The sequence below is a fragment of the Camellia sinensis genome, chromosome 1 (genome assembly GCF_055761805.1).
Source record: "Camellia sinensis isolate YWXY chromosome 1, ASM5576180v1, whole genome shotgun sequence".
In the NCBI taxonomy this organism is placed as follows: domain Eukaryota; kingdom Viridiplantae; phylum Streptophyta; class Magnoliopsida; order Ericales; family Theaceae; genus Camellia; species Camellia sinensis.
This window is the reverse complement of record NC_138961.1, coordinates 128,431,992-128,455,529: the sequence shown is the minus strand read 5'-3', so window position 1 is coordinate 128,455,529 and position 23,538 is coordinate 128,431,992. Positions and strand designations below refer to the sequence as shown.

The 23,538-nt window shown below is 34.6% G+C and overlaps 1 protein-coding gene across 1 annotated transcript in view; it reads right to left on the bottom strand.

Annotated features, from left to right (window-relative positions):
- Positions 1–13,011: 13,011 nt before the first annotated feature.
- Positions 13,012–23,538, bottom strand: part of LOC114303404 (rust resistance kinase Lr10-like) — a 34,133-nt gene continuing 23,606 nt past the window's right edge. The window contains exon 2 of the mRNA XM_082884019.1: positions 13,012–14,307. Within this exon, the coding sequence (XP_082740145.1) occupies positions 13,172–14,307 (1,136 nt within the window). The 3' untranslated portion in view covers positions 13,012–13,171. The remainder of the gene's footprint in view (positions 14,308–23,538) is intronic.

Here is a 23,538-nt window from a genome sequence, read left to right as displayed (position 1 = left end):
GGATAGTCGAATCTGGGAGAGTCGAGATTCGAAGCACTTGGCAATCGGCTCGAATATTCAAATCCAACCCTACTCGGCCAAATAGCCAATTAAGCAAGGGGCCGAGTGAAGATCGGTCTATTATAAAATGTGCCGATTAGGAGGTTGGAAATGGATCTAATCCCGAGGCTCAAAGAGGAAAGGATATAAATAGAAGAGACATCAGCCAGGAGGAGGTATGTGAAAATTATTGTGCTTAACTTAGAATACAAGCAATCTTAAGTGTGAGACTGACTTGCCCGTCGGAGTGCTAATTTCGGCACCCCCAACCGGAGTGTTCATTCTTTTTCAGGTGACTAGAAGACGATCAAGAGTGTCCCCCAGGATCAGTAGAGTATTTTCAAAACCACTTCTCCACAGCGCACGACCTACACAAACACATAGCGGATACACATTAAAACATATGCCCGGAAAACACTTAATTCATTCCTTTTTTTATCTAGGTGTGTTTCTAATCTTTATCCTTAATATTATGACTTCATTAAGGCTTAGGAATGCCTAAGATGCAATGAGGATGCCAAAATATAAGTTGAAACACTTAATCAAATTTACTGAAAACGGGGTCTTTGCTCGAGCGCAACTTTGGTCGCTCGAGCGCCTGCAAAACTTCTGGGAGCTCTCATTTTACACTCGAGCGCAACTTCCTATGCTCGAGCTAAGGATCAAAAATAAGGGTGGTCGCTCGAGCGCAGGTTCTACCGCTCGAGCCAACCCCCAAACTTTGTGAAAGTACTTGGAGCTTGCATTCTTCGCTCAAGCGTAGGCTCCACTGCTCGAGCAAAGTCTACGAATTCTTGAATTTCCAAATTGCACTCCTAACTTTAAAACTCAACTTCAAAGCATCAAAACACATCCTTTGGGCCCAAAACTTAAGAAAACGTGTCTAAACTTGTAATATACCAACAATTAAAGATCATTTCACAAAATCAAAGCCCAAAGGTAAGTCAAATATGCAAAACCAAACTTGAGTTAAAACACATGCAAGAAGTGACATGGTTTCATTTCTTCCAAAACATGATCAATTGATATAAAATGTCATGAACTATGATGAATTCACAAAATAAAGTCATGATGAACACATGCAAGTGAGAATTCTTTGAGAACAACTTCAAAACTTCATGAAATGCACATGCATGCATGGTTAATTCTTCTTTCCTACTTCTTTAGCTCATTTCATACATCTCATAGCTTAATTCCCTTGAATTCATGCATTAACCAACTCAATTACAAAACTAGAGGCTTGAATTGGTACCTTAGATGCTTAATTGTGTTCTAGATGTTCAATTGCTTGAGTTTCCAAGTCAAATCCTTCAATTCCCTACAACTCTTCTTCCTTTCCTTAAATCCAAACTCTTTCTAGGCTTCTCTGTCTCTCTCATGTTTTTTATGAGCTCAAGGAAGATAAGGGAGTGTAAAATATGAGTGAGTTCAAAATCAATTAGCCTTATATAGGCTCAATTAGTGGAGTCTAATTAGACTTTAGGCCTCGTTTGGAAACAGACTATTTTAGTAACTTTTTGACTTTTTTGCTAAAATATAAGGTAAAAAAAAATTGTATGTTTGGAATGACTTTTTGATTTTTTACGAAAAGATGTGCAAAAAGTAGAGAGAAAAGAGAATCTTTGACTTTTTGGTATAGGTTATAAGCTTTTTGGTTTTTTTAGTAACTTTTTGACTTTTAGGATAAAACTACTACTTCACAAACGAGGCTTAGCTTAAGACTAGTCAATTACAATTATTTTATTCAAATTATTTGGTTTCGAATCAGATTTCAATTAAACCTACCATAAAATCCTAAAAATTCTAAATAACACATAAACCGAGCCAATTTCGTGATCGGGTGTCGACAAGGCCTTCAATTAGCATACCGAATCAGAAATACAAACAAATATTTCTACATCAAACAAATATAAGCACAAATAACACAATACACATGCAATTAATTTAGAATTTCCTCTTAATTACATATTAGGCATTCTTAATCATGTTTTAGTGACTAATCACAGTTCGAGGTTGTTACACTCACCGTGCCTTTTTCTAACTTGGTCATATAATTCTTCTCCAACTGTGTATATTTCATCTGACCGACCCATTTTTACTCGGTCGTAAGACCGTGGTGATGTTGGGAACAATTTTTTATTTTCGCTCTTTTGAATCACTTAAACACTTCATTTCTACCATTTTCTTCACGTGTACCATTCTAAAACATCTCTCTCTCTCTCTCTCTCTCTCTCTAGATTTTCTCTTTCCTCAACCCTCACCATTTTTTCCTTGAAAACCCTTGCCGCCATCTACATTTTGAATTGAATGAAATTCGATTTCATCGAGTTTGGTTTTTCTTAGGTTTTTCATCAATTTTTTACAGGTTTCCTTAGGGTTTCAACCTCTCTTTCAAGTTTTCACCGTTTCACTCTTGGTTTTCCCTCCTGGATGACCTAGGGTTTTAATTTTTCTTCACTTTTTGATTTTCTCTCGCTCATTCACTTTCATGGCTGACAAGGGTATTTCACCTCCAACATTACCCCTTTGTGATAGTTCTGACAATATTAACGCTTTAATGGAGCATTTTGACCCCTCAGGTTTAGATGAGGATTATTTTTCTTACTTTTAGCTTTCCTATAACTTTTCCCCTATTCTTACGCTTGGTTGAGGTCGGGGCTGAAGTCGAGGCCGAGTTTGAGGTACGACGATGGAGGTTCTTCCAAATGTCCCTGATGAGGTTTTCTTTTGATTCTCTCGTTTACCCCTTTTACTATTATCTCTTTGAATTGTTATCTCTTGTGCTATTCCGCATATCTCTATTCTACTTTTCCCACATGTGATGTTCTTACACTCTTATTTCCATTATACTATTTGTTTACCTCCTTTTTTATCATTCTGATGCTCTAATCACGACAGTCTGTGCATGCAGGCCCTCATAGTTCATCAACCTTTCATCATGTGACTGTTAGGGAGGAGACTCCTTCAGTCGATAATGAGGAGGATAATGATAATGAGGATGATGGTGATGATGCGGGGGATAGTGGGGACAAGCCCGCCTTTGATGTACTGAGCTCTTCCATTGTGCCAGCGGAGAAAAGCGATTTGAAACGATTTTCTCTTTTGTAATTCTTTCTATTCTTTGCTCAGTAGCAATGTTTTGAAGACCGGATCGGTGAGCAAACCAGAAAAGTAACTGGGTGGACAGGACACTAGTTCAACCACGGGTGAATCGAAATTGAACCGCGGTGTCATAAATAATTTTATAATATATTTGTAAAACAAAAAATAAGTTAAAAGGAAAGAAAATCTATATATATAATAAACGAAATGAAAATACTAAAAAAAAGATATAATAGAATTATTTTTTGCATAATTAGTAACAAGTGCATGAATGGTTTGGTGGATTAAATGTTACAACACTACCTGAAGGTCAAAGGTTCAAATCGTTTCACCGTCATAATACTTTAGCATTGCTTCTTTCAAACCCATCAGTTCACTAGTGCAAGTAGGTCAAGTGGGTCGTCGATTGAACTGGGGGGGGTCAAACAAGCCAAAATGAATTTACATTCAAAACGGTTAATTGGGTTACCTAGACCAAAAATTGAGTACGTTGGCGGGCCAACTAGTCGAACTGGCCAGGCCGATTCATTTTCAAAACCTTGCTTAGTATAGTAGAGTAACAAGAACATCTAAATAGCTTTCCCTTTTATTTTGTAAACTCTTGTACAGAACTGATTAGGCATTCAAACCCTCTGCTTATAAATAAAGAATTTTTTTTGCACATGATTGCGTGGATGGCACATCACTTTATATGAGCACAAAAACACTTTTATTAATTAGAAAAGTGAAAATAGTTGTATTTCTTTTAGTTTCTGAGTCAGACATTGAGCCTATAACTAATCAAAATGAAAAATACAACTTGATTAAAGAAAAATAAAAATAAAACTAAAACAAACTAACGACACCTAACTACACTGGCTAGAAAGGAAAAAGCACTTCATCAGGCCCAAAACACTCTCGAGCCAAATCCGCCGTGATTTAGCTTCTTTTGTACTGTTTTCGACCTTAACCATAGCTTTTTTGTCCTGTCGGGCCTTATTTTTGTATGATCGTGGGTTTATTTCTTGAGTCATACCTTTTCTAAGGATTACAGGTATTTTCCATGGGTGAAGTTGAAGATTTCAAACAGGTGGGAATCTATTGTCCGGCCAAGCACATTTTTGAGTGGCTAGAGCAAATGTTGTACGTATAGCAATCTTGATTTAGACCCTACCCATTTATTGCTTTTGAATTCGAGAAACCATATCTATAGCAATTGTCATTCCCTCTTTTCTTGTTGGGTTCTGGCTTCGAGGGTCGACACCATCCTTGGTGGTCTTGACACTACCTTTTTTTCTTGGTTTTGTTATGCTACTAGGGTCGACACCAATCTTGGTGGTGTCAACGCCACCTCCTTCCAGTGCTCTTGGTGTGGCTACTAATATTTGGGGTTGACACCAGTCTTGGTGGTGTCGGCACTTGTTCTATTATTGGCCTCTTGGGTCGACACCAAGCTGGGGGTGTCGACACTATCTTGTTGCTCAATCCTAGAAATCACTACTGAAATAAAGGGTCGACACCATGGGTTCTGAGGGTCGACCCTTCTCTTGTTGTTTTGTTTTGGATTGCCTACTGAAAAATAGGGTTGACACCACTGATTTCGATGGTCGACCCTCGTCTGCTACAAAACATTAGTGTCTCAGCTTTTCTTCTTGAGGGTCGACACCACTATCTTGAGGGTCGACCCCTATGAGTTATTTCTAGATTTTTGTTCAATTTGGGCCCTACCTTTTTACGGATTTTTGACTTATTCTTTCATTTGACTTTGGAGCTACTATCTAATTAATTCCTAGTCACCATAAATTGACCCCAAAACACCTTTCCCTCATTATATTACTTCTCTTTTCCCTCCTCACCCATGACTTCTCTCTCTTTCTCTCAAAACTCAACTTTTCTCACTTAAATCTTCAAATCTACTCACCTAGAGGTACCTTCTCATCTTGGTCCTTTGAAATAGAGTGTAGATCGCTTCAAGAGCTTTCTTTTCATCCAAGTGGTTCGTGATTTCATTGACATTGAGTTTTTTCAAGTTCTTCTCTTCCACCTTCTAAGCTTGAGGTAGGGATTCTCCGTACTTCCTTATAAGTTTTAACTTAGTTATTTGCTTTTATGAAACAACATTGCAAAAAAGGTGGATTTTGAGCGAATCTTGGGTTTTGATTCGAAGTCAAAAAGAGGGGTTTTCAAATGGGTTATGGGGAATGGTTGTGGATGGATAGTTATTTATGAGATATGTTGAGATGATGGGTTTTACTTTGAAAAATGATTTATAAAGGAAAGAGGGTCTTGGTCCTAGAAATCTCAAATGTTGATTTGTGTTGATAAGTGGAATTGATATTGAAATAGTGAATTGAGTTGTTGTGGATAAGGATGGTGAAGTTGGATATGTATTATCACTCACATCTTGTAATTTTGGAAAGTTTATCTTTATTGAAATTATCTATTTGTTTAGAGATATCTGTTTTGGGCTATCGGTAGAGGATAGCTTTGATTGTTCAAGAAATTGCATGAGAATTATGGGAATTAAAAACTAATGTCTCATCCATTTGCATTGAGGATTGTTGCATAGTCATTTCATTGAAAATGTATCTTGTGTTGAAAAGGGGGTAAATCTGGGAAGGAGTTGCTGTTACATCAAATAAGTTGGCATGTGTGTCTATAGTGAAAGTTCTAAAAACCACGCGTGTACATCGGTGCCGATCCCACGGATGAAATATCCGTAAAATGGCAATAGTAGCGCTTGTATAGCCTACGTTTACATGGGTGCCGACTTACGGTTTCCCGCGGATGAAATTTTCATGAAATGTGATACTTGTCTTGAGATTCCCAGAGTTGCGATTCACTTTCCTGTCTTCTAATGTAAAGGAAATGATTTATGAATTGTGGTACGAATTTGGCATTGCATGGTTTTGGAAAGGAATATAAAATGTTTTGTCACGAACATTGCATTTGCATTTCACCCTTATACCTTTGTTAAGATTCATATACTGTATTGGATTATTTCTACTGGGTTTTGGCTTAACCTATGTAGGAAAACTATTTTTAGGTGCTGATGATATGCCTCCGCCATGGCAATAACTTGGGAGGACTTGAAAGCAAGAGCTTCATTTTGTTTGTTTTGTTGTAGTTAATTGTACAAGCCTAGAGCTTTAACTGTATTGGATTTAAGTCCATTTTGTTGTAACCAAGACTGTCTTGGAAAGCTGTAAGCCTTTAAGGCACTTCTTACTTGTTCAACTCTCATTCCATTTCTTTACCATGTAACATATAGTATAGATTCAGGGTTAGGCTTTTGAATATATATCTGAATATGTTACTCTTTCGTACAAGAAATTGGAATTAATTGAAGATAATTACTTTATCATTGTTGTCATTTATTAATGTTGTGGATGGGTTATTGTATTTATTTCGGGGTGTTACAGTACGACCAGGTATTTATTCTGGCTAGCTGAGCTAGAAATAGCTGGCATGCATTTTGAGTCATCTCAACTGCTTTAAAACACGATCTTTCTTAGTTTCTGAGCCAAAACATAGATTCCTGTTCTTTCTTCATAAAACATGGATGCTCCACTTATCTCACAGCTTGAAGATTGGAAGGCTAATATGGATGGCGTAGACGGGATAAATTTTACTAGCTGTGGCCTGAATGCCATATTTCCTTTGAGTCGTACTCCTCTGTGCCTTCCTTTCCTTCGCACTGCTACCGTGTAACATCCTAACTTCTAGGTCGTTAATAAATCAAATCAATCTCAAATTACAATTTTAGATAAACAATAACTTCAAATATATAAATAGTCTCCAAAATAATCTATACAAATGTCTCCAAAATAAAATTTATATAATTGTCTCTAAAAAATAATATATAATGGTGGGCCCCAAATATCTAACTCAATTAATCCTTTAAATGCTTAAACTCCGATCGCTACTAAATTGCTTCGCACCTAAAAAATAAATTAACTTAGGAAGTATATAATACGACAAGAATAACAAAACTCGGATAGAGAATAAATAAACAGGGATCCAACAATTTACAAGATTGCATAAACAATTCGATTTGAGATATCAAGCAATTTATCAAATTGCACAAATAGATCAACTCAACATATGATAATTTGTCCAGGATCAAATACACGATTCTACTCAGTAGATGACCAGCAACTGTCCTCACCCACTTCACCCAAACACAGCCGCTTATCCGAACATATTGGTGCAAGCTATTGGCAAGGTCCACTCAATTCATGTACATAGTATTTTCACGTCACTTAATTAGACAAATCAACATTTCTACATAGAATAACTACTCAAAATTTTATCAAATGAACAGAGTAATCAAACGTATCAACACAGAATAATTTAACAGAATTTATCAAATGATCAATCTAAGAAATGCAGTACAAATTGAAAGTAACTAAAATAAAAATTCTTTGCAAAAAGATTAGAGAGAGCATATTGTATACCACCCGAATCATCTCAAATCAATTTCTTCCGTCATCAAAACTTTAATTATTTGCAATTTCTCCATATATCTCCAAAATTGTGGATTAAAATTCTAAAGTATAAGATATATAACGTTTCACAAAATCTGCAACTCTCCTCTCAGTTCAAATTACTAACTCTCACTCTAATAATTCTCAATCTAAACTCAAAATCTATTTAACAAATATATATATATATATATATAGAGAGAGAGAGAGAGAGAAGTTAAGAATGAGTGTTCAATATATACTGTAGATTGTCTTGGTGACCAAGGAAACGAAAATGAAAAGAAGAAAAAGAAAGTGAAGATCGTAATCAAAGGCATGGTATGTCATGGTCACTTAATCAAAAAAAGCAGGATGGGTTTGCCGGTCATGCTTGTACTTTTTATTTATTTATTTATTTATTTATTTTTTTATAAGAAAGGAAAATGGTAGACGAGAAAAACTTGCTTTTAGAAAGAGATGGGGAATAATGAGGTAGAAAGAAAAAAAAAAAAGTTTTCATCTAGAAATTTCATTACCAAATCACTATAATAAATTACCAAATTTAAAAACTCAAAAAATATGAGATTTCACAATCTACACCCTTCAAACAATTTTTTTTTTTTCAAAATTCACAATCTCTAATATTACAAAATTTAATAACAACCTACTCCTTAAATCACACATTTTTATTGCACACTCTGATATAAACAACAATTTTTTTTTTTTAAACTTCAAATGTTGATTTTTTTTTTTTTAACCTGAAATATCAACCATTTTTTTTAAACCTCAAATATCAACCAAATTTTGTTTTAACCTCTTTTTTGGGTGGATATTTTTGAACCTCAAACATCAACCATCCAACAGATCCCATGTAAAACTTAATCCCTTCATTCTGATGCTATTCTGTAACGCTCCAACTTCCGAACTATTAATAAATCAAACCAATCTCAAATTACAATTTTAGATAATTAATAACATCAAATATACAAATTGTCTCCAAAATAATCTACACAAATGTCTCCAAAATAAATTCATACATTTGTCTCTAAAAATAATATATAGTGGTGGACCCCAAATATCTAACTCAATTAATCGATTAAATGCTTTAACTCCCACTAAATTGTTTCGCACCTGAAAAATAAATTAACTCGGAAAGTATACAATACGACAGGAATAACAAAACTCGGATAGAGAATAAATCAATAGGGATCCAACAAATTACAAGATTGCATAAACAATTCAATTTGAGATATCAAGCAATTTACCAAATTGCACAAACAGATCAACTCAACATATGATAATTTGTCCCGGACCAAATACACAATTCTACTCTATACATGACCAATGACCGTTCTCACCCACATCAGCAAGCACTTTGGGCATATTGGTGCATGTTATTGGCAGGGTTCACTCGATTCATGTACGGAGTATTTTTCTCGTAACTTAGTCAAACAAATCAACATTTCTACACAACATCACTTCGCGGAATTTTATCAGATAAACAAAGTAATCAAACGTATCAACACAAAATAATTTCACAGAATTTATCAAATGATCAATATAATAAACAGAGTACAAATTGAAAATAATTAAAATAAAAGCTCTTTACAAAGAGATATAAAGATAACATATTGTATACCACCCAAATTATCACAAATTAATTTTCTCTGTCACTAACACTTTAATTATCTGTTATTTCTCAATAAATCTCTAAAAATAATGGATTAAAATTCTAAGACATAAGGTAGGTAAGGTTTCAAAAAATCTACAACTCTCATTTTAGATCAAATTACTAATTCCCACCATAATTATTCTTAATCTAAACTCAAAATCTATATATATATATATATATATAGAGAGAGAGAGAGAGAGAGAGAGAGAGAGAGACGAAGGCAGAGAAACAAAAGAGGTGGAAAAATAGAAAAGTTGAGAACGAGTGTTCAATTTATATAGTGGATTGCCTTGGTGACCATGGAACGAAAATGAAAAGAAGAAAAAGTAAGGGAAGTAAAGATGATAATCAAAGGCATGGTATGGCATGGTGAATCAATCAAGAGAAGGGGTATGGGGTGGCCGGCCATGCTTGTACTTTTCTTTTTTTCTTTTCTTTCTTGTTTTTTTTCCCCTTGATAAGGAGGGATAACATAACAGTAAATGGCAAAAATCTGTTTTTAAAAGATGAGCAATAATGAAGTGGAGATAAAAAACAAAAAAAAAAAGATAAAAAAATATAAGTAATTAAGTTAAATTTTTATTCAAAAATCTCACTATCAAACCACTATAATAAATCACCAATGCCTCTCACAAAAATATTTAAAACCTCAAAAATATCGGGAATTCAAAATCTATTCCCCTCAAACAAATTTTTTCTCAAAATTTATAATCTCTAATACTTCAAAATTTAATAACGACCTACGTTTCCACTGCACACTCTGATATAAACAACAAATTTTTTTTTTTAATCAAATATTGATCATCACTTTTTTTTTCCCCCTTAACCTAAAATATTAACCTTTTTTTTTTACCCGAAATATAGAAAAATATTTTTTTTTTCAAAAAATATAATCTAAAAAAAAGTTGTTCCACGTAGGAACATTGGATCAGAGTTTTAGTGGTATGGCACAATCAAATTGTGACAACAGAAAAAATCTCTATTTGTATAAATTTAATCCACGTAGGAACATTGGATCTGTTTGGTCATCATTTCATTTTTAGTTTTTAGTTTATATTTATAAAAATTTTAAAAACTATCATAAAAGCTTGTTTGATAATTTTTTTTGTTTATAAATAGTTGTCTCAGTTTATAAATTTGAGAAAAAAATGTAAACTCAAAAAATAAGTTTACGCTGGTTTTTAAAATTATTTTTTTTCAATTAATTTTTTTTTCAAATATTTTTTTTCCAATTAAAATTTTTTTTCAAATAATTTTGTTTTTCAATTTTTTTTCACATTAATTTTTTTCAATTATAATGTGTATGATCTCATTGTCATAAATATTAAAAAAATAAATATAAATATTATAGGCTTGAACAAATATATTTTTTAGTTTATATTTTTAAAATTTTTCAAACGTTTTATTTAAACTAAACACGTTTGTAGTTTATATTTTTCTAAAAATAAACAAAAACCAATATATAAAATTTTTATAAATATAAACCAAAAATATAAACACTTTAAGGTTTTACTTTCCCCAAAATGGTGGCCACCAAATGCAACAACCCCCAACTTGTAAAATGACATGTAGTTCATAGTTAAAACTCCAATATTCTTTTCTATAAATTAAAGTTCAATGAAAAAAATATTAAACAGAATTTGGATATTACAATTTTTGGAATGTTTAACTACCTAAGAACACTTGCCTAATTGATACAGCCAAGTGATAAACCATATATCGCTTACTCTTGTTTTTACTAGGGGTAATTACAATTAAATGGTTTTTGGATAAAATTTTAAATTTTTTTATGATTTTAATTATTAATATTTATAATTTTTACCACATATGTGCAATTTTTTATTCTAAATTTAACTAAATTGTGATTTCCCTTTTTTAATACTCATGCAAGTTCATCAGAGCCTTTATGAATTAATTAGTGTTACCCAAAAGACAACTTAAGAGGGGGTGAATTAGTTTTTACAATTAAAAATTAATAATACCCTAATAAAAATTATGACTAGCACAACAGATAAATATAGTTAATGAAATAAAAATAATTAAAACAAGTGTTCTAATAACTATGTCAGTTAATGATTTTAGCACATTGAAAATGTGAAATATAGTTACAGCAATTTAAATAAAATAAAGAGATAAGGGAGAGAGAGACAAACAAATTTATAGTGGTTCGGTTTCAACTCGGCCTACATCCACTCCTCAAGCTTCACTTAAGATTTTCCACTATGCTCTTGCTTCACGGTGGTGCTAGCAACCTCTTTACAAGTTGAGCAATCCTCCACGGATTTTACACAAACTTCACAAGCCCAAAGCGTTGCAAATCTTAGGTGATTCACAATCACTCTCAAGATTTCAAGAACACAATGTTTGCAACACTTTTACAAGATGAAATGGTATTTTTTTCTTTCAAAGAAAGCTTATAATAAATATCTCTCAAAGATGGATATACAAAATGAAGCTCTAGTTTTTCTGTAAACCTCACACAAGAAAGATAGGCTTAAAGCTATAAGGCTCAGTATATAATTTTTAAAAGAGGATGTAAGCAAAAATTGAAGAACACTTCTCAAAGAATTTTTTAAAGAATAGCTGTGAGTGATTATAGATCAAAGAATATTTTCTGATTTTTTTGTCACTTGTTTACATTAGAGGCTTTGGTATATATAATGAAACTTATAGCCGTTTATAGCCGTTGTATTGATTTGAATTTATAACCTTTTATAGCCGTTGTATTCATTTGAATTTATAGTCGTTTATAACCGTTGTACTCCATCATTACTAATTTGAATATCTTCCACTCCATCATTACAAATTTGAATATCTTTCACTTGAACCTTTTGAACCTTTTGGGACAAAATAAATTTTGATTCTATTTTTCTCTTTCAAATTAATCATCAAAATAAATTTTGATTATATTTTTCTCTTCCAAATAAATTAAAAATATAATTAAATAAATCATCAAAATAAATAAGTCTAACAATTTGGCATTCAACGAACTACTAGAGCACAAAGTTCAACCCTAAGGGGTTGGTCTCTTGAACACAACTTGACACTTGGGGGTGTGCTCTCTCTAGGTCTCAAGTTCAATACTTATTAACTACAATAATCTTTTTAGGGTCAGTCTATACAGGGTGTTTGTTCTAGCTTTAAATAGGTCCCTCACAATTGGGCAATATGTTTGGTCTTCTATACTTACTAATAGGTAAACGGGGCCCTCACAAGTGGGCAGGGTGTTTGCTCTGACTTTAAATGGGGCCCTCACAAGTGGGCAGTAGGATTGGTCTTCTGTACTTACTAATAAGTAAATAGGGTTCTCACAAGTGGGCAATAGGATTGGTCTACTGGAAATGGGGCTCTCACAAGTGGACAGTAGGATTGATCTTTTGGAAATAGTTGAGGTACACGTAAACTGGGCAATAGGATTGGTCTTCTATACTTACTAATTGGTAAATGGGGCCCTACTAGTGGGCAATAAGATTGGTCTTCTGGAAATGGGGCCTTTACAAGTGGGCAGTAGGATTGATCTTATGGAAATAGTTGAAGTGCGTGTAAACTGATTTGGACATTCAATTATTAAAAAATGGTGTTTGCACTGACTTTAAATGGGATCCAATTATTAAAAAAGGATATTTGCTCTGATTTTAAATGGGACCCTCACAAGTGGGCAGTGGGATTGGTCTTCAAGAAATAGTTGAGATGAACATAAACTGATTTGGATATCCAGTTATTAAAAAAAAAAAAAAAAAAAAAAAAGCACAAAGCTTAACACATGACACTGGATGTTTATTTATTTCTTATAGTAATTACACATTATACCTATTGTTTGTAAATAATTCAAAGTTCTCCATATCTATTGTAGACCTATCAAAACAAAGAAAATATTTATTGCAAAACGACCACTGATGTTATGTAGCTGCTAGCATCAATGAGAAAACGATTCAGATTCGGAAATTTCTTCTAACTCACTATCTAACAGCCTTCCCCTCATTTTTCCCCTTGTCGTCATTGGATTTGCAGAGGCAAATGGATTGGAAGGCATGGTCAGACTACCTCCATCTCCTTCCAACATTTGCACCACAACTTTCATCGATGGTCGGTCCATAGGATACCAATGTATACACCACAGTTTCCCAATAGTTAGTTTCTTTGCAATTTGTGCATCTCCATCTTCATCAATCTGGATTTCTAGATCTTCTCCATGATCCAAACGGTTGTAAATCCATTCAGGAAAGTACACTTCACTTTTGTTTTGTGTGACATTATTATTCCTTACTCCAACCATTTCTAGCAGCAGCATTCCAAAACTATATACATCTGATTTGCATGACACCTTTCCAAAATTTCGAGAGAACACTTCGGGTGCAATATAGCCCACTGTGCCCCTTGCAGCAGTCATAGATACCACACTTTGTTCCTTGGAACACAACTTTGCTAGGCCAAAATCAGAGATTTTTGGGTTGAAATTGTGGTCCAACAAGATGTTATGAGGTTTAATGTCAAAGTGAAGGATTTGTTGATTGCAACCTTGGTGAAGATAGTCAATTCCTTTAGCTATGCCAAGAGCAATATCATGCAGCTTCTCCCAACCTAGTGAATTCTTTTTGCGTTTAGACAATATGAACTTTTCTAGGGAATGGTTTGATAAGAACTCATAAACAAGAGCTCTTTTAAATCCATCCGCACAATATCCGACCAAACGTACGACATTGATGTGGTGGATTGTACCTATTGTTCCCACTTCATTGATGAACTCATCCCCATTTCCCTTGACATTGTCGAGGATTTTGACTGCAACATGAACATCATTGGATAGTTTTCCCTTGTACACTGTTCCATAGCCACCTTGGCCTATTTTGTCCTTAAATTTATTGGTAATGTTCCTGATGTCAGCAAAAGAGTATCTTGCAGGCTTGAGGGCTTTGTAATCCTCCAAAAATCTTTCAATCTTTTCCTGATCCTCTTTCTTTTTTATTATTAATCGAAGGACACAACATATTGCAATAAGGACACAAATTGCAAAAATGACTGCTGCAACAAGAAACTTGTGTCGGAGTATACCTGAAATTTAAAACAGTCAAACTAAGAAAATGCTAACAACATAAATAAGGTGGATGGATAAATTCACCAACAAATGCTAGGTTTTTATTTATTTATTTATTTATTTTTAAAGACCTATAAACACTAGGTTGAGAAATAAATTGCTAAATTACACTCTTTTTTTTTTTATCAATTTCATTTTTTTGGGGGGGAATAATTGAAAATCAATGGTATTAAAGCTCTGTTCTCAGAGATATTAAATTGAAATGTTGGTGTATGTGTTTATTTTCCTTTGTTGTTATGTAAACTATTCTTGATGTATTTATTAATTAAAAGGAAAATAGTATTCTTATAGAAGTTTAATACATTATTTTTTACCATAATAATATGACTGTGGTATTATGTAATTAAATGTCATTTTAATGGACATTTTAATTTAATATAATAAGTCCTAATGTAGCTGCATCAATCTATATAAAATTTTGAAATAATTACAAAAATAAATAAATAAATAAAATAAAATAAAAAATTTTCAAAGTTTGATCCTTGTAACAAAATAAATCTTGAGCTTTTAATTTTGTCAATTTAAACCCTAGTCTTTTACTTTGTTTTGAATCTACACGATCAGCCTATTTTCGTTAAGTAAAACCAACAAAAAAAGTAGTATTTTAGTCATTAAACACAACTAAGTTTAACCTCTCCTTATATCAGTCACTATCAAAAAATCATATGGCAGCTAAAGAGAGAACTAAAGGAGGATGGCAACTAGTTATGTATGGTAAATACAGACAAACTCAAAGGTATGAAGCTATGAAGGATGGTAAGGATATCTTCACTCTATTTGTTGATAACATACCAATGTCCATGAATCCAAAAGGACTGTATTCTTGGTTTATGTAGTTTGGGGTAATTAAGGATGTTTTTATCCCAAACAAAACAAGGAAAGCAACAAAGTCCAGGTTTGGATTTCTCAAATTTGATTGTCCAGTGGCACTGGATGTTGCGACTTAAAAAACAAATAGTATCTGGTGTGATGACATGGTTCTCAAAGTAAAGAAAACAACTTTTGGAAAAGGATCTAGAACTGAAAAGACAATAGCCATAAGCAAGGTTGGTGGAAAGTTCAATGAAGATGGAGTGGATATGACTAAGAGGATGATCACAGGGAAAAATCATATGCAGAGGTGTCAAGAAATGGAATCGAAGAGAGAATCAAGACTTAACTATCATGGCATACGAGGTGGGAAATGGGTGGTTATATGATAGTGTTATTGTTAAGCTGAAAAGCTACCATGCCTTCTCTAAGTTTCAAAATGTGGTTCCATAAAAAAGGGTCTAAGGACATTTTGGCAAGGAAGAGTGGAGGAAGAATGGTTGTTTAATCTTTCGATTCAAATGCAATTATGAAGGAAATGCTAGTACTAATTGATGATTACCTTAAGGAACGGTGTGATTATGTCACTCAATGGAAGAAATGGATGTATTTGTAACAAGAAAGAATGGTTTGGCTAAGCTGCTATGGTGTGCCACTAAACCTATGGAGCACTGATGTGTTCAACAAAATTGGAATTTTATGGAGAGAGATGGTGGTCTTAGATGAAGAAACCTCAAACTCTTTATCCTTCAAGTGTAGGGAGGTGAAAATTGCTACAAAAACTATGAAGTTTATCAACACAGTTGTGCAAGTGAAGTGTAGAGATAATTTCTATCCAGTAAGAATTTGTGAAGAGCAAGTCATGCTAACCAAAGTTATGGAATCATGTAATCATGTTGTGCATCTAAGAAGAGAGGAATTGTACAGCTCCAATGAAGTTAATGAGCAGAATCTTGACAATGGAGATAGCAAGGAAGGAAAAGATGAGGGCGTGGACGGCAGGGTGCATGATGATGTGGACAAATGCGATGAAGTGGCACCTACCCAAAAGAATGAGCTGGAGTTTTAGCAGAACAAGTGTAAAAGGAAAAAGGAAGGATGGCTCATCTTCCTCAAAAGTGGAAGAGACATAGTGTGAGCTCATGAGAAACCTAAATGTTAGAGAAGCATGCAATGAAATCACTACAGGGACAAATTTGAATGCCAATCAGATTCTTAATAAAGCAAATAAGGAAGGGTAGTCAGAGGCCAACCCATCTGGGTTCATGATAAGCCTTAGTGGATCTGGGGGAATTGAGCCTGGAATAAATCTTGAGGTGGCTTTAAATGAAGTCCAAAAGGTAGGGGATTTTCTTGGGCCTAGAGGAGTTACTAATGGCTATACCATCGTTCCCACTTACTATACCTTAGTGGATCTGGGGGAATTGAGCCTGGAATAATAATGAAGTTCAAGCCCAAATGGCTATACCATCGTTCCCACTTACTATCCAGCCCATACCTAACTCAATGAAAGTAGTTAGGGAGAAAAGAAGCTCCATAGCCTGTAGTAGTCCGTTATTTGCAAGGAGGCTCACTACCAGAAAAGGGAGTAAGCATACATAGAAGGATGGCTAAAGGAGAAAGAAGGCAAGAAAAGGTGGATCAATGGTAATGGGAAGTTGAAGCAAAGGTGCAATCTTCAGAGCAACAGTTACAACTCAGTCATCTTATGGGTTGAATCATCTAGGTTGATCTGACATCGCACAAGCGCACACACACACACAGTGCTTCTAAATGAAGCGCAAGCTACGGTACAATTAGGCAAAGCTCTGGGAATTTGTTTTCAAAGAAAAGAAAAGGAATCCATTCATAAAATCATAGAGTTAAAAGAAGATGATGTGGAAATAGTGGCTTAGAAGGATGTGGTTGCTCAAGATTAAGCAATTGCATCAGGTGAAATAAGGAGATTTGTTGTTGTTTTAATGAAGCTACTATCTTGGAATGTTAGGGGTTTGGGCAGAGCAGAGAAAAGGGGAAAGATAAGGAAGCAACTTAAAGAGAGATATTGATTTTGCCTTTATTCAAGAAATCAAGAAATCATGTTTGTCAGCTGATTTTGTAAAGTCTTTATGGCCTACGGATGATTTGGATTTCATGATTGTTGACTCGGATGGGTTAGCTAGTGGGCTGCTATGCATCTAGAATCCAAATGTTTTCAAGCTTTCTCAATGTTGTAGCACAAGGAACTTCATCTTACTTCCAGGTGCTTTACTTCCAAATTTTGATTGTGTGCAAGTGAATGTGTATGCACCTAAAAAGGATAAAAGTACCTCCCAAAGGATGAAAAGAATTATTTGGCTTACCCATGAATGGCGTAGAGGCCATGTATATATAATAGATTCATTATACAATCTAGGAAATGATATAAATAAGGAAACAATACTAAATAAGTGATTGATACAATCACAGATTATATACATAATACTAAAAATAAAAAGATTCTATGTAATCTAATTTTTGTACTCAACACTCCCCCTCAAGCTGGTGTGAAGATATTTAACAATCGCAGCTTGCTAATGGATGACTGGAAGAAGCTGGAAAAAACTCAACGGCTAGTCTAAATAAATGCTATAGAACAAATCTAGTAGTCCACTAAATAAAAAAGGTCAAAAAGTGCTTAATACATCAGCACCACACCCTAGAAAAGGAAAAAAAATAGAGACTAAACTGTCCTAGAAGAGCTGCCGAAGCATCTATGGCCAGGAAACACCCTAGTCGACAGCCAATAAGACACTAGTCAGCATCAAAGACTGAAGCTAATGCTGGGAGATAGTTTATGGTCGTGCCGGACTGTTGTAAAAACTGGTCGGAACTAATGTCGAAATAGTTTAAGGGGTCATGCTGGAGCGTTGTAGGAACTAACCGGAATCAATGTCGAGACAGTTTAAAGGAGTCATGCCAGACCGATGTAGAGAACTGGATATTGAACCAGCATGTGACACACACATAAATTATGATGTGGTGCTGAACGATGATGGCAATAGATGGTTGAGTGCGCCAAGGGGCGACTTATTAGAAAGTGCACTAAGGGGCGACTTTGGTGGTGCGCAAGAGGGGGCGACTTTAGTTGTACCCCAGAGAGAGCAGCTTGGGTTGTGCGCTAGATGGTGCGGCTTAGGTGGTTCACATAGTATATCACCATGCTCACCATGATATAGGTATAATACCCTCCATCAAACTCAAATAGCTTTGAAGATAGAAACCTAATTGAGATTGAAATAAAGAGAAAGACAAAGTGGAACAGAAACACACAACAACAAAAAAAAAAATGGATTGCGAGTAAAAAAAATATGATAGAGATAATTGGGATAGTAATAAACTAGTGGATAGAGGAAGTGATCTCCACGAAGTGATACAAAAACAAAATATAACAGTAGAATGGGTTGAGGTCTGGTAGGCGGCCAAGGCAAGGTTGTCGCCCGCCGATGAAGCAAAATTACTAGGTACTTAACCTAGCTTTGATACCAAAAATGATGAAAAGAATTATTTGGCTTACTCATAAATGAGGTAGAGGCCATGTATATATAATAGATTCATGATATAATTTAGGAAATGATATAAATAAGGAAATGATACTAAATCAGTGATTGACACAATCACAAATTATATCCATAATACTAAAAATAAAATGATTCTATGTACTTTCAACACTTTCTAGATTAAAATCTAGGTTTGAGAAGCCTTGGTGTCTAAGGGGGATTTTAATGAAATCAAGAATTTAGGGGAGGGAAAAGGGTGTTCTAGAAGTGATAGGGGAATGAAGGAATTCAATGATTTCATTGAGCTTATGGAATTATTTGATTTGCCTATGCTTGGAAGGCAATTTACATGGTGCAATTCTTGTGAATGAGGAAAATGAAGTAGAATTGATAGGATCTTGATTTCAATAGAATGGTTGAGGAGGTTTGAATTTAAGTTATGGGGTCTTCCAAGGGGAATCTCTGACCATTGTCCATTACTTTAGATGGAGGATGGGAGGGATTGGGGTTGTCACGACCCAAACGGCCCCTATAGGTTTAGCACCATGATTGGCTGATAATTTGAGATTACCAAAAGCCTACTTAACAGTAATACAATAATAGGGGCTACGGAAGCCAATAATTAATAAAATATAATATCCAATGAGCTATGCAGACTTAAATGGAATAAAACAAACCAGTATATAGACATATATACATACGTCCATGTCAAGCTTAGGTACACAAAACATAATCATGACTTAGGAATTAAATCCCATTAACAAAATAAAACTAGTCATAAACAATTTCTAAAGGGTGAACTCTGAACCACCCAAAAAGCCTTGACGCTTGACAGTTTGGAACCTCGCGGTGAGGCACGGTATTTGGCTTGAAAAAACAGAGTTTAGGTTGACGTCATTCAGTCCGCTCTTGCACTTGATCACCTACATACATATATAAATCAATGAGCTAGAGCCCAGTGAATAACGTTAGTGTAAAGAGATTAAATGAATGAGGTCTATAACTTATAAAAATCAAAACAATGTTCTTAACATGATCAAAGTATTTTCCAGATACTTGTAATCAGAAATAAAGTTCCTCGAACCTTTAACCCTTTCATAGTTTAAGACATACCGCGGTACATTTCCAAAAACTTTAATAAACCTTTGACAAAATTCCATACAAAATGTTTGCACCAAAACAAAGCATTTATTATATATACACATTTAGAATTCATAAAGTTCATCAACCGTATAGAGTTACTTACATTCCGGGGTACAATTATACTAAACAGAATATTAGCAAAATGACCATAAAGGACCAAGGACATAGGCATAATGACCACTACGGATTGACATATACATCATGATCGCAATAGATCAACGTATACATAACGATCGCAATTGATCGACTTAGACATAACAACCACAACAGGTCGACGTATACATAACGATCACTATGGATCGACTTAGACATAATGGAGATTTTCGAAAATCAAACCACATGTTCATGGTGTCACTTTCGATGATCAAATAGGGAATCTCATTCATTCTTATCAAACATAAGTTTTTAGAAAACCTATCATATCATAATTATTTCAAAATTCCATAGCAAAACTTAACACTGTCTAAGTCGATCAATTGCGATCGTTATATATATGTTGATCCGCTACGATCGTTATATAAATGTCGATTCGTTACGATCATTATGTATATGTCAATCCGTTACGATCGTTATGCCTATGTCCTCGGTCTTTTGTGGTCGTTTTGCTAATATTCTGTTTAGTATTATTGTACCCCGAAATGTAAGTACTTCTAAACAGTCGATAAACTTTATGAATTCTAAATGTGTATATATGATAAATGCTTCGTTTCGGTGCAAACGTTCTGTATGGAATTTTGTCAAATGTTTAATAAAGCTTTTGGAACTGTACCGCGCTATGTCTTAAACTACGAAAGGGTTAAAGGTTCGAGGAACTTTTTTCTGATTCCAAGTATCCGGAAAATACTTTGATCATGTTAAGAACATTGTTTTGATTTTATAAATTATGGGCCTCATTCATTTAATCTCTTCAGACTGACGTTATTTACTGGGCTCTAACTCATTGATTTATATATGTATGTAGGTGATCAAGTGCAAGAGTGGACTTAATGGCGTCAACCTAAACTCTGTTTTGTCAAGCCAAATACCGTGCCTCACTGTGAGGTTCCAAACTGTCAAGTGTCAAGGCTTTTTGGGTGGTTCAGAGTTCACCCTTTTGAAATTGTTTATGACTGGTTTTATTTTGTTAATGGCATTTAATCCCCAAGTCATGATTATGTTTTGTGTACCTAAGCTTGACATGGACATATGTACATATGTTTATATACTGGTTTGCTTTATTCCATGTAAGTCTGCACAGCTTATTGGACGTTATATTTTATTAATTATTGGCTTCTGCAGCCCCTATTATTGTATTCTTGTTAAGGAGGCCTTTGGTAATCTCAGATTACTGGCCTATCATAATGCTAAACCTGTAAAGGAGGGTTTGGGTCATGGCAGAGTGGTATCAGAGCACGAGTTTTATCACACACATGCGTCTAAATGAGCTATAGGATGTCCTACAAAAGAAATTAGGGCATTATATCAACATGTGTGGGTGTGTGTGGAATTGTTATGTGCATACATGAAATGTGAATATGTGAATTTTTGTAAACATATCTAAAAATGAAAATGAAATCTATGAGACCCATTTTCCTATGATTATTGTTACCTATGTTTACATATGGACAATGAAAAGAACAAGAATTGTGTGCTCAAATTGACCGACTAGAAAGTATGAATTGTGGAAGTTCTAACCAAGACAATTGACGCAGATTATGTGCAAAATGGTTATGTGGGAATTAGTGTGAGAATTGAATTTTATATGTTGAATACTCTTGAGAGCTAGTGATGAACTTCTATTTTGGGAATTTATCGAATTGAATTTGCTGTGAACTGTTAGTTATGACGCTGATTTAGAAGAATGGATGGGAGTGAGACTACTTGTTACCATATTGTGTGCTTCTTTAATGTGAATTTCATATTAGTATTGTGATAACCATGTTCTGTACTATGCTAATTGGTCCTTATTATGAATGTGATTATGTGTTTGATATGATTTTGTGTGCAATTTATGTGAAAATATGTGGTTTTGAATTTCTATCTGTTCACCATACGAATATCTGTTTGATTATCTGCTTTGGAAATTAAGTTGAAGGCCTTATCGGCTACAAAACCCGAAATTGATTACGCCATTGTGATTAGCGTAATTTTTAGAGCCTACGGTGAAATTTAATTGAAAATTGATTCGGATCAAAATAATTAGATTCAGAACGATTAATTAAATGCCCAATTATTTAATATTGATAACTTTGATTAGTGGGACTTACATAAAAGGGCACTATGCACTCAACTTCTCTCTTCATTTCATTTTGGATGAAATCACTCTCAGGAGAGAGGGAGAGGCCGGCTTAGAGAGAGAAGAAAAGCTCAAATTGAGATTTTGATCTTAAAGCTTGAATAACTTGAAGACCAATTCAAGATTTGACCATAATTTGGGAAGATTGAGCTTCTAGGTGAGTGATTGATTATGAATTCATGGGTTTAATGTTGTAATTTTGTGAATTCAAAGTTGAATGGTAATCAAGAACAAGGATTGTGTTGTGTTTGATGAATTTGAAGTCAATAGGTGCATGCATGAAAGATATTGCTATGAATTTCTATGTTTGAGCATAATGTGTGTGATCCATGTTGGATTTTGATTTAAAGTCCATGTATTTAATCATCTCTTCACCAACTAAATTGAAAGCATTGAGTATATCCCACATGCAAGTACAAATTATGGAGGTGTAAGTCTTGAATGTTTGAATTTGGTATGTTGGTGATGAGTTTGGAACAATTTGAGTCATGCATGTAATTGATCCAAGAAATTGAGCTTCATAATGTTATAATTTGGTGTTTGTACCGTGTTAGTACATGTATATGTGAAGTTTGAGCTATTATATGCAAGACATGTTAATTTGAATGCTGAATTTGAGCTCAAGAACATTGCTGGAAAACCCAGAAATTTTGATGTTCACTCGAGTAGGGGAACTACCGCTTGAGCGGGAAATACGGGCTCCCAGTATTTTCTGTAGACATGATGTCCGCTCGAGCGGGGAAGTTCACGCTCGAGCGGGGAGCCATGTAGTGAGACCTTCCGCTCGAGCGCCCGACTTCACGCTCGAGCATAAATTTGATGCATCCAGCACTTTTGCAGACCTCTTGGGTCCGCTCGAGTGGGGAAGTCCACCCTCGAGCGAGGGCCCCTGTTTCTGAAATTTTGAAAATGCATTCTGTGTTTTGTTTTCCGTTCTCTTTCACTTCTAAGTACTCTTAGGCATACATTGAGCATTATGAATGAATTAAAAGAAGCCTAAAGAGGAATATGTGAATCAAGGAACGGATTGAATTGTTTGTGACCCGTTGTGTTCATGTAATGTGTAGGGTCAAGCTCCAGGGCAAATCACCCAGCCGATCACTGTGAGTAATATCTTAACAAAGATATTTGAAATATGTTATTGTCCAATTGCTTACTCCTATGTAAGTTTTATAAGTTCGTAATTCGATTGGTGGACAATGTTTGCTATGCCAAATGAATGGGCCAAAGGCCAGTTTGACATGAAAGTATGAATGGGCCAAAGGCTAGTTTGACATGAAAGTATGAATGGGCCGAAGGCCAGTTTGACATGAACGAATGTATGAATGAATGAATGGGCTAGAGGCCAGTTTGACATGAATGAATGAATAGGCCAGAGGCTAGTATGATCTGAATGAATGAATGAATGGGCCAGAGGCCAGTATGATCTGAACGGATGAATG